Source organism: Hemiscyllium ocellatum, chromosome 10 (assembly GCF_020745735.1).
Source record: "Hemiscyllium ocellatum isolate sHemOce1 chromosome 10, sHemOce1.pat.X.cur, whole genome shotgun sequence".
NCBI lineage: Eukaryota > Metazoa > Chordata > Chondrichthyes > Orectolobiformes > Hemiscylliidae > Hemiscyllium > Hemiscyllium ocellatum.
Window position 1 is genome coordinate 98,144,878 of NC_083410.1, and position 12,425 is coordinate 98,157,302.

General features: G+C 42.9%; 1 protein-coding gene across 1 annotated transcript in view; it reads left to right on the forward strand.

Moving 5' to 3' along the window:
* The window catches only part of cfap61 (cilia and flagella associated protein 61), a 236,030-nt gene that overhangs the window by 3,597 nt on the left and 220,008 nt on the right, over positions 1-12,425 (forward strand). The window contains exon 3 of the mRNA XM_060831159.1: positions 1,289-1,365. Within this exon, the coding sequence (XP_060687142.1) occupies positions 1,289-1,365 (77 nt within the window). The remainder of the gene's footprint in view (positions 1-1,288; positions 1,366-12,425) is intronic.

The following is a 12,425-nucleotide window of genomic DNA, read 5'->3' on the forward strand; positions in this document are numbered from 1 at the left end:
GACAAAATATTTTCACAACCACAGTAAATATGTTTTGTGTTGATGAATTCACTGTTGTGGACTTTGCAGCAAGCAGTTAAGGAAATTGCTCACATTAAACATTTAGCTCACAAAGATCTAGCCATTACTGCAGTGTGATTTTCTACTCTCCTAATAGTAAATTTGGTACCAATACATTTGGTGGCAGCAACAGTGTTGTCCCAAGAATTTAAGAGTTGTTGATAAAAATTAAATGTTATTTCACTTAATTTGGAACCCCACTCTTTTACCTGTTTCCCAAACTTTTACCTCTGGCTATCTCCTCCAAACAATTCTCAGCCAAGCCCCAACTGAATTATTTTCCTCTACTACTTCTTTCCCTAAGTATTTTCATTCTTTCTACAGCTGAGTTATGTTTGCATTTTACATATATTATCCTTATCAGCCTTATCTACTCCCCTCTGTACACTGCCCAGCCCTGCATCAAGCATTTCCAAGATTAGTCTTTTTATAATATAATAAAAATGCAGAGTATTTTAAATCTAAAGATATCTGTTAAGAAGAAAATCTATGCACAGTTCAAAACCTTTTTAATTTCCTGAAATTTCTAATCCTCTTTTGTCTCTCTGTCCCTATTCTTGAATTCACATGCTTTCTCCATTCCTTCCTTTTTATCTTGGATTTGCTTTTGACTTACTTACTCCTGCTTTATCCTTCCTTCTTTTCCTTCTCTCTCAACCCCATCCTGCCATATTTCCTGCCTCTGCTTTCTTTCTGCCTTCCTCCTATTTCTCCAAAATGCAGTTTCCCCAACATCACTTTCTTTCTGCTTTCTCTCCCATTCTACCTCTGCCCCTCATTTCTTTTCTTTCAAATTAAATACCCTGCATAACTCTCTTCTGCTTTCCCTTCACCTTTATTTATCTTGCCACTCCTTTCTGTTCATCTTTACTCTCTTTCATCTTCTCAATCTATTTCCCCATTTCCTTGTCCAATGCCTTCTACTTTGCAATGATATAGCAATTACCATTTATTGGGAAATCTGTAAATTTCATTTTAATGTGTGACTAGACATTGTGAATTGTGAGTTACAATGATACGAATGTTACCTGCAATATGCTTTTTGTAGATTGGCAAACCCTTATTGTGTCAAGAGTGTGCGTTCTCTGGTTTCTGGCATCTCTAAGTATTACATCTATAGACTGTGGATAAATGTGATAAAATATCACTGACTTTCTTTAATTGTTTTATGGATATTTCATTGAGTGAGTTATGTTCACATACAGCATATTTTTTAAAATTTTGACAGCCTTTGAACACCCTCTTTTTACATTTGCTTGTAACAAAATCAAGAGTCGCAGGTGGTTGTGCTAGAGAGATTGTCAGGTAGGTTGTGTGTTAATAATTCTTAACTGTGGGTAAATTATTCACTCCACTATGGATACACTCAGGCACTATGCAAGAAAATCTTTGCAAAGCTGTAGAATCATCAGTTACTTGCAAAGGTGTTGATCAAATCTACCTCGGACACATGTTGTCATGCTAGGGACTCAGGGAGAATATTACAAAAATAACTTTGAGACTTAAAGGGCAAGTGGACAAATGATCTGTGCAATGTCATTTTATCCTTTCTAAGAATTGTTAAATATCATTGCTTACTGTTAAATATCTTAGAAAGGATAAAATGACATTGCACAGTGTTTGAACAGGCCAGACCCACAAACTATTTTAAGGAGGTAGCCTAGCCCCAAACGTTTTCCTATTTTAAAGGCGATTGTAAGGTGCCATTTTCCAGATGCAATGCGACTGGTCAAACTACTTGAGGTTAAGCAAAACACCATTTATTCAAATATTATAGTTAAGGTGCAACAAAAAAGAGCAACTTAGAATAACGTTATGCTATTGGAAAATTTAACAGAATAATAGATACAGTAGTATTACTAATTACCTGTTGCAATATAGTAATATCCCACAAACACATCCTTTGGGCAAAAAGGCAAATCCAGAAATCAGATTTTTTTCATATGCAACATCTACAGTAGGAAGAGAAACCCAGACTTCTAGCTGTAACTAAGAGAAGGGGAAAAAGATAGCTTTTACTTCCTCAAAACTCCAGCAGCTTCCACTGAACCCAAAAGCTAAAAAAAACCTAGAAATCCTGGTCAGTGAGAGCTGCCAAACCCATCCAAGCTGCTTCTATTGTTCGAACTTTTTAAAAAACCCTATGGCCTCATAAGCTGCTTACATTACCAAAAACAGTTCATCACCTCTCGTTCAATCTCTCTCTTCAAAGAAACCAGGACAAGATACACCTCTTAAAGCCACAGCATTGTAACACTACATTCCCTTAAAAGAAATGAACATTCAATCTACAAAGGTGGCTTCATTTTTAAAGACCCTTAATCTTATGCTATTAGTGCACTACAATACATATACATTACATTGACTCTGTGCATGCAAATATTCACTACTACAAGCTATTTCAGTCTGTTTATTCCTGCCACTGAATGATTCCGTCTTCCTCCATCAAAATTGTGACAACGCATCAGTAATTATCCTCGTGTCCTGCCACTGCAAGAATAGGTCCATTTAACCAGACTGGAATTTTTTCTTTAAACGGCTCCAAGAGTTTTCTGGTGTAATGATCAGTATATACAATTGTCTCAGGCACAGTTACTGGTAATACAAATGTTGAAACCTTGTAATGCCAACACCAAATGCTGTAATGCTGAAGGCCCCCTTCTCAATCATGGAATATTTTCCTTGATATTATTTAGTTTTCAAAGTTTGTGCGAAGATTTGTAGCTCGGGTGCTTGTTGTAGTGGTTCTGTTCGCCGAGCTGGAAGTTTTTGTTGCAAACGTTTCGTCCCCTGGCTAGGAGACATCATCAGTGATGTGGAGCCTCCTGCGAAGCGCTTCTTTGATGTTTCTTCCAGCATTTATAGTGGTCTGTCCTTGTCGCTTCCGGGTGTCAGTTTCAGCTGTCCGCTGTAGTGATTGATATATTGGGTCCAGGTCGATGTGTCTGTTGATGGAATTTGTGGATGAATGCCATGCCTCTAGGAATTCCCTGGCTGTTCTCTGTCTGGCTTGCCCTATGATAGTAGTGTTTTCCCAGTCGAATTCATGTTGCTTGTTGTCTGAGTGTGTGGCTACTAGGGATAGCTGGTCGTGTCGTTTCGTGGCTAGTTGGTGTTCATGTACGCGGATTGTTAGCTGTCTTCCTGTTTGTCCTATATAGTGTTTTGTGCAGTCCTTGCATGGTATTTTATAAACTACATTAGTTTTGCTCATGTTGGGTATTGGCTCCTTTGTTCTAGTAAGTTGTTGTCTGAGCGTGGCTGTTGGTTTGTGTGCCGTTATGAGTCCTAGGGGTCGCAGTAGTCTGGCTGTCAGTTCTGAAACGCTCCTGATGTATGGTAGTGTGGCTAGTCCTTTTGGTTGTGGCATGTCCTCGTTCCGTGGTCTATCTCTTAGGCATCTGTTGATAAAGTTGCGCGGGTATCCGTTTTTGGCGAATACCTTGTATAGGTGTTCCTCTTCCTCTTTTCGCAGTTCTGGTGTACTGCAGTGTGTTGTAGCTCTTTTGAATAGTGTCCTGATGCAGCTTCGTTTGTGTGTGTTCGGGTGGTTACTTTCATAGTTTAGGACTTGGTCTGTGTGTGTTGTTTTCCTGTGTACCCTTGTGGTGAATTCTCCGTTCCGTGTTCTCTGTACTATCACGTCTAGGAATGGGAGTTGGCTATCCTTTTCTACTTCCCTCGTGAATCGGATGCCTGTGAGTGTGGCGTTGATGATCCGGTGTGTTTTTTTTTCTATTTCCGTGTTTTTGATGATTACGAAAGTGTCATCGACATATTTGACCCAGAGTTTGGGTTGAATTTGTGGTAGGGCTGTTTGTTCTAACCTTTGCATAACTGCCTCTGCTATGAGTCCCGAGATTGGTGATCCCATGGGTGTTCCGTTGATTTGTTCGAATATCTGATTGTTGAATGTAAAGTGTGTAGTGAGGCATAAGTCCAGTAGTTTAAGTATGCCGTCTTTGTTGATAGGTTCCGCCTCCTGTTTTCTGTTATGTATGTCCAGTAGGTTGGCTATTGTTTCTCTGGCTAGAGTTTTGTCAATCGAAGTGAACAGTGCCGTCACGTCGAATGAGATCATGGTTTCTTCTTTGTCTATGTGTGTATTCCTGATGGTGTCCAAGAATTCCTGTGTTGATTGTATGGAGTGTTTGGATCCGCTGACCAGGTGTTTCAGTTTCTGTTGTAGTTCTTTGGCCAGTTTGTATGCTGGTGTCCCTGGTAGTGATATTATGGGTCTGAGTGGGATGTCTGGTTTGTGTACTTTGGGTAGTCCATAGAATCTGGGGGTGTTGTTGCTTTCCGGTTTCATTCTTCGTAGGTCCGCTTTGGTTATCTGTCCGTTTTTTTGTAGATTCCTTAGAGTGTTATTTATTCTATTGGTGAGTTGTGGTGTGGGGTCCGAATCCTTCATTTGGTACGTGTTGCTGTCTGCCAGTAGGTGTTGTGTTTTTTTGATGTAGTCTGATTTATCTAGGATGACAGTCATTCTGCCTTTATCTGCTGGTAGTATGATTATGTTCTTATCATTTCTTAGTGCTTCCCTCTCCTTGGTGTTGAGGTTATGTGTTTGTCTTTTTCTTATCATCATAGGTACGACCGTTTGTCTCACTGTTTGTTGTGTCTCTTCAGTCAGTCCATTGTTCCTGAGTGTGCATTCCAGTGCTGCTAGGAAGTCTGCTGTCTTGGCGTCCCTGTGGTTGTAGTTGAGTCCCTTGGTCATTATAGTTCTTTCCGTGTCTGTGAGCTGTCTGTGGGAGTGGTTTTTAACCCTGGTGTGTGTTGTAGTGTCCTCTTTTTTGTGTGTTAGTTTGGCCAGTTTTTCTTTTAGTGCCGTTTTTTTGCGATGTGTTGTCCTGTTCTGTCCTATAGTGGCAGCCTGTTCTATGGTCCGGGTCCATTCATGATTAGCGGTCTTTGAAATTAACGACTTTTGGAGCGCAATTTCTTGTTTGTATTTGTGCAGTCGGTTGTGAGCGTCTGTGATCATTACCTGGATCATCCTGAGTCTGTTCTGCTTGGCTGTTTCCCTGGCTTGTGGATTATTGACTGGTGGTCTGTACCTGACACATTGTGGAAGGATTTGATTTTTTCGGCATTCGTGTAGAAACCGGAGTTGTTCATATGTTGCGCTTAGGCGGTTAGCGCAGGATTCCCATTTCCTGGCTTGTCTCAGCGTCTCTCGCCTGTAAGTGTTCAAAGTTTGTGCGAAGATTTGTAGCTCGGGTGCTTGTTGTAGTGGTTCTGTTCACCGAGCTGGAAGTTTTTGTTGCAAACGTTTCGTCCCCAGGCTAGGAGACATCATCAGTGCTGTGGAGCCTCCTGCGAAGCGCTTCTTTGATGTTTCTTCCGGCATTTATAGTGGTCTGTCCTTGCCGCTTCCGGGTGTCAGTTTCAGCTGTCCGCTGTAGTGATTGGTATATTGGGTCCAGGTCGATGTGTCTGTTGATGGAATTTGTGGATGAATGCCATGCCTCTAGGAATTCCCTGGCTGTTCTCTGTCTGGCTTGCCCTATGATAGTAGTGTTTTCCCAGTCGAATTCATGTTGCTTGTTGTCTGAGTGTGTGGCTACTAGGGATAGCTGGTCGTGTCGTTTCGTGGCTAGTTGGTGTTCATGTATGCGGATTGTTAGCTGTCTTCCTGTTTGTCCTATATAGTGTTTTGTGCAGTCCTTGCATGGTATTTTATAAACTACATTAGTTTTGCTCATGTTGGGTATTGGCTCCTTTGTTCTAGTAAGTTGTTGTCTGAGCGTGGCTGTTGGTTTGTGTGCCGTTATGAGTCCTAGGGGTCGCAGTAGTCTGGCTGTCAGTTCTGAAACGCTCCTGATGTATGGTAGTGTGGCTAGTCCTTTTGGTTGTGGCATGTCCTCGTTACGTGGTCTATCTCTTAGGCATCTGTTGATAAAGTTGCGCGGGTATCCGTTTTTGGCGAATACCTTGTATAGGTGTTCCTCTTCCTCTTTTCGCAGTTCTGGTGTACTGCAGTGTGTTGTAGCTCTTTTGAATAGTGTCCTGATGCAGCTTCGTTTGTGTGTGTTCGGGTGGTTACTTTCATAGTTTAGGACTTGGTCTGTGTGTGTTGTTTTCCTGTGTACCCTTGTGGTGAATTCTCCGTTCCGTGTTCTCTGTACTATCACGTCTAGGAATGGGAGTTGGCTATCCTTTTCTACTTCTCTCATGAATCGGATGCCTGTGAGTGTGGCGTTGATGATCCGGTGTGTTTTTTTTTCTATTTCCGTGTTTTTGATGATTACGAAAGTGTCATCGACATATCTGACCCAGAGTTTGGGTTGAATTTGTGGTAGGGCTGTTTGTTCTAACCTTTGCATAACTGCCTCTGCTATGAGTCCCGAGATTGGTGATCCCATGGGTGTTCCGTTGATTTGTTCGTATATCTGATTGTTGAAGTAAAGTGTGTAGTGAGGCATAAGTCCAGTAGTTTAAGTATGCCGTCTTTGTTGATAGGTTCCGCCTCCTGTTTTCTGTTATGTATGTCCAGTAGGTTGGCTATTGTTTCTCTGGCTAGGGTTTTGTCAATCGAAGTGAACAGTGCCGTCACGTCGAATGAGATCATGGTTTCTTCTTTGTCTATGTGTGTATTCCTGATGGTGTCCAAGAATTCCTGTGTTGATTGTATGGAGTGTTTGGATCCGCTGACCAGGTGTTTCAGTTTCTGTTGTAGTTCTTTGGCCAGTTTGTATGCTGGTGTCCCTGGTAGTGATACTATGGGTCTGAGTGGGATGTCTGGTTTGTGTACTTTGGGTAGTCCATAGAATCTGGGGGTGTTGTTGCTTTCCGGTTTCATTCTTCGTAGGTCCGCTTTGGTTATCTGTCCGTTTTTTTGTAGATTCCTTAGAGTGTTATTTATTCTATTGGTGAGTTGTGGTGTGGGGTCCGAATCCTTCATTTGGTAGATGTTGGTGTCTGCTAGTAGGTGTTGTGCTTTTTTGATGTAGTCTGATTTATCTAGAATGACAGTCATTTTGCCTTTATCTGGTGGTAGTATGATTATGTTCTTATCATTTCTTAGTGCTTCCCTCTCCTTGGTGTTGAGGTTATGTGTTTGTCTTTTTCTTATCATCATAGGTACGACCGTTTGTCTCACTGTTTGTTGTGTCTCTTCAGTCAGTCCATTGTTCCTGAGTGTGCATTCCAGTGCTGCTAGGAAGTCTGCTGTCTTGGCGTCCCTGTGGTTGTAGTTGAGTCCCTTGGTCATTATAGTTCTTTCCGTGTCTGTGAGCTGTCTGTGGGAGTGGTTTTTAACCCAGGTGTGTGTTGTAGTGTCCTCTTTTTTGTGTGTTAGTTTGGCCAGTTTTTCTTTTAGTGCCGTTTTTTTGCGATGTGTTGTCCTGTTCTGTCCTATAGTGGCAGCCTGTTCTATGGTCCGGGTCCATTCATGATTAGCGGTCTTTGAAATTAACGACTTTTGGCGCGCAATTTCTTGTTTGTATTTGTGCAGTCGGTTGTGAGCGTCTGTGATCATTACCTGGATCATCCTGAGTCTGTTCTGCTTGGCTGTTTCCCTGGCTTGTGGATTATTGACTGGTGGTCTGTACCTGACACATTGTGGAAGGATTTGATTTTTTCGGCATTCGTGTAGAAACCGGAGTTGTTCATATGTTGCGCTTAGGCGGTTAGCGCAGGATTCCCATTTCCTGGCTTGTCTCAGCGTCTCTCGCCTGTAAGTGTTCAAAGTTTGTGCGAAGATTTGTAGCTCGGGTGCTTGTTGTAGTGGTTCTGTTCACCGAGCTGGAAGTTTTTGTTGCAAACGTTTCGTCCCCAGGCTAGGAGACATCATCAGTGCTGTGGAGCCTCCTGCGAAGCGCTTCTTTGATGTTTCTTCCGGCATTTATAGTGGTCTGTCCTTGCCGCTTCCGGGTGTCAGTTTCAGCTGTCCGCTGTAGTGATTGGTATATTGGGTCCAGGTCGATGTGTCTGTTGATGGAATTTGTGGATGAATGCCATGCCTCTAGGAATTCCCTGGCTGTTCTCTGTCTGGCTTGCCCTATGATAGTAGTGTTTTCCCAGTCGAATTCATGTTGCTTGTTGTCTGAGTGTGTGGCTACTAGGGATAGCTGGTCGTGTCGTTTCGTGGCTAGTTGGTGTTCATGTATGCGGATTGTTAGCTGTCTTCCTGTTTGTCCTATATAGTGTTTTGTGCAGTCCTTGCATGGTATTTTATAAACTACATTAGTTTTGCTCATGTTGGGTATTGGCTCCTTTGTTCTAGTAAGTTGTTGTCTGAGCGTGGCTGTTGGTTTGTGTGCCGTTATGAGTCCTAGGGGTCGCAGTAGTCTGGCTGTCAGTTCTGAAACGCTCCTGATGTATGGTAGTGTGGCTAGTCCTTTTGGTTGTGGCATGTCCTCGTTCCGTGGTCTATCTCTTAGGCATCTGTTGATAAAGTTGCGCGGGTATCCGTTTTTGGCGAATACCTTGTATAGGTGTTCCTCTTCCTCTTTTCGCAGTTCTGGTGTACTGCAGTGTGTTGTAGCTCTTTTGAATAGTGTCCTGATGCAGCTTCGTTTGTGTGTGTTCGGGTGGTTACTTTCATAGTTTAGGACTTGGTCTGTGTGTGTTGTTTTCCTGTGTACCCTTGTGGTGAATTCTCCGTTCCGTGTTCTCTGTACTATCACGTCTAGGAATGGGAGTTGGCTATCCTTTTCTACTTCTCTCATGAATCGGATGCCTGTGAGTGTGGCGTTGATGATCCGGTGTGTTTTTTTTTCTATTTCCGTGTTTTTGATGATTACGAAAGTGTCATCGACATATCTGACCCAGAGTTTGGGTTGAATTTGTGGTAGGGCTGTTTGTTCTAACCTTTGCATAACTGCCTCTGCTATGAGTCCCGAGATTGGTGATCCCATGGGTGTTCCGTTGATTTGTTCGTATATCTGATTGTTGAAGTAAAGTGTGTAGTGAGGCATAAGTCCAGTAGTTTAAGTATGCCGTCTTTGTTGATAGGTTCCGCCTCCTGTTTTCTGTTATGTATGTCCAGTAGGTTGGCTATTGTTTCTCTGGCTAGGGTTTTGTCAATCGAAGTGAACAGTGCCGTCACGTCGAATGAGATCATGGTTTCTTCTTTGTCTATGTGTGTACTCTTGATGGCGTCCAAGAATTCCTGTGTTGATTATATGGAGTGTTTGGATCCGCTGACCAGGTGTTTCAGTTTCTGTTGTAGTTCTTTGGCCAGTTTGTATGCTGGTGTCCCTGGTAGTGATACTATGGGTCTGAGTGGGATGTCTGGTTTGTCTCCTAGCCAGGGGACGAAACGTTTGCAACAAAAACTTCCATCTCGGCGAACAGAACCACTACAACAAGCACCCGAGCTACAAATCTTCGCACAAACTTTGAACACTGACGGGTGAGAGACGCTGAGACAAGCCAGGAAATGGGAATCCTGCGCTAACCGCCTAAGCGCAACATATGAACAACTCCGGTTTCTACACGAATGCCGAAAAAATCAAATCCTTCCACAATGTGTCAGGTACAGACCACCAGTCAATAATCCACAAGCCAGGGAAACAGCCAAGCAGAATGGACTCAGGATGATCCAGGTAATGATCACAGACGCTCACAACCGACTGCACAAATACAAACAAGAAATTGCGCTCCAAAAGTCGTTAATTTCAAAGACCGCTAATCATGAATGGACCCGGACCATAGAACAGGCTGTCACCATAGGACAGAACAGGACAACACATCACAAAAAAACGGCACTAAAAGAAAAACTGGCCAAACTAACACACAAAAAAGAGGACACTACAACACACACCAGGGTTAAAAACCACTCCCACAGACAGCTCACAGACACGGAAAGAACTATAATGACCAAGGGACTCAACTACAACCACAGGGACGCCAAGACAGCAGACTTCCTAGCAGCACTGGAATGCACACTCAGGAACAATGGACTGACTGAAGAGACACAACAAACAGTGAGACAAACGGTCGTACCTATGATGATAAGAAAAAGACAAACACATAACCTCAACACCAAGGAGAGGGAAGCACTGGAAGCACTAAGAAATGATAAGAACATAATCATACTACCAGCAGATAAAGGCAGAATGACTGTCATCCTAGATAAATCAGACTACATCAAAAAAGCACAACACCTACTAGCAGACAGCAACACGTACCAAATGAAGGATTCGGACCCCACACCACAACTCACCAATAGAATAAATAACACTCTAAGGAATCTACAAAAAAACGGACAGATAACCAAAGCGGACCTACGAAGAATGAAACCGGAAAGCAACAACACCCTCAGATTCTATGGACTACCCAAAGTACACAAACCAGACATCCCACTCAGACCCATAGTATCACTACTAGGGACACCAGCATACAAACTGGCCAAAGAACTACAACAGAAACTGAAACACCTGGTCAGCGGATCCAAACACTCCATATAATCAACACAGGAATTCTTGGACGCCACCAGGAATACACACATAGACAAAGAAGAAACCATGATCTCATTCGACGTGACGGCACTGTTCACTTCGATTGACAAAACTCTAGCCAGAGAAACAATAGCCAACCTACTGGACATACATAACAGAAAACAGGAGGCGGAACCTATCAACTAAGACGGCATACTTAAACTACTGGACTTATGCCTCACTACACACTTTACATTCAACAATCAGATATACGAACAAATCAACGGAACACCCATGGGATCACCAATCTCGGGACTCATAGCAGAAGCAGTTATGCAAAGGTTAGAACAAACAGCCCTACCACAAATTCAACCCAAACTCTGGGTCAGATATGTCGATGACACTTTCGTAATCATCAAAAACACGGAAATAGAAAAAAAAACACACCGGATCATCAACGCCACACTCACAGGCATCCGATTCACGAGAGAAGTAGAAAAGGATAGCCAACTCCCATTCCTAGACGTGATAGTACAGAGAACACGGAACAGAGAATTCACCACAAGGGTACACAGGAAAACAACACACACAGACCAAGTCCTAAACTATGAAAGTAACCACCCGAACACACACAAACGAAGCTGCATCAGGACACTATTCAAAAGAGCTACAACACACTGCAGTACACCAGAACTGCGAAAAGAGGAAGAGGAACACCTATACAAGGTATTCGCCAAAAACGGATACCCGCGCAACTTTATCAACAGATGCCTAAGAGATAGACCACGGAATGAGGACATGCCACAACCAAGAGGACTAGCCACACTACAATACATCAGGAGCGTTTCAGAACTGACAGCCAGACTACTGCGACCCCTAGGACTCATAACGGCACACAAACCAACAGCCACGCTCAGACAACAACTTACTAGAACAAAGGAGCCAATACCCAACATGAGCAAAACTAATGTAGTTTATAAAATACCATGCAAGGACTGCACAAAACACTATATAGGACAAACAGGAAGACAGCTAACAATCCGCATACATGAACACCAACTAGCCACGAAACGACACGACCAGCTATCCCTAGTAGTCACAAACTCAGACAACAACCAACATGAATTCGACTGGGAAAACACTACTATCATAGGGCAAGCCAGACAGAGAACAGCCAGGGAATTCCTAGAGGCATGGCATTCATCCACAAATTCCATCAACAGACACATCGACCTGGACCCAATATACCAATCACTACAGCGGACAGCTGAAACTGACACCCGGAAGCGGCAAGGACAGACCACTATAAATGCCGGAAGAAACATCAAAGAAGCGCTTCGCAGGAGGCTCCACAGCACTGATGATGTCTCCTAGCCAGGGGACGAAGCGTTTGCAACAAAAACTTCCAGCTCGGTGAACAGAACCACTACATTATTTAGTTGTCTGGAAAAATACCCAATAGGCCTTTCTATCTTCTCATCATCTTTTTACAAGAATACAGCACCAACGCGCACATCACATGTGTGAATATCCATCTTGAATGACTTTACATAATTAGGTGTGACTAACACTAGGACAGTGGTTAACACAGCATTCAGCCTGTCAAATGCCTTCTGATAATTCTCTGTCCACTGAAATTTTCTGCACTTCTTCAGTAAATCAGTCAGTGGAGCATACTTCTAAAATTCAGTACTAACCTCCAATAAAAAAACGTCAATCATAGATAGCACCCTCTTCATTGATGGTTAAGGAAACTTCCCAGTAATATTTGTCTTCACGTCCTGTGGGGCCATCTGCCAATATCCAGTAAAACGGCCCAGAAATGTGACTTGGGGTTTTGCAAACTCACTCTTTGCCAGGTTGATCACCAAGTCTGCTTCCCAAAGTCTATGGAACAATTCCGAGAGATGCTGCAAATGTTCTTTCCACGTGTGACTAAGAATCACCACATTGTTGAAGTGTACCACACAATTG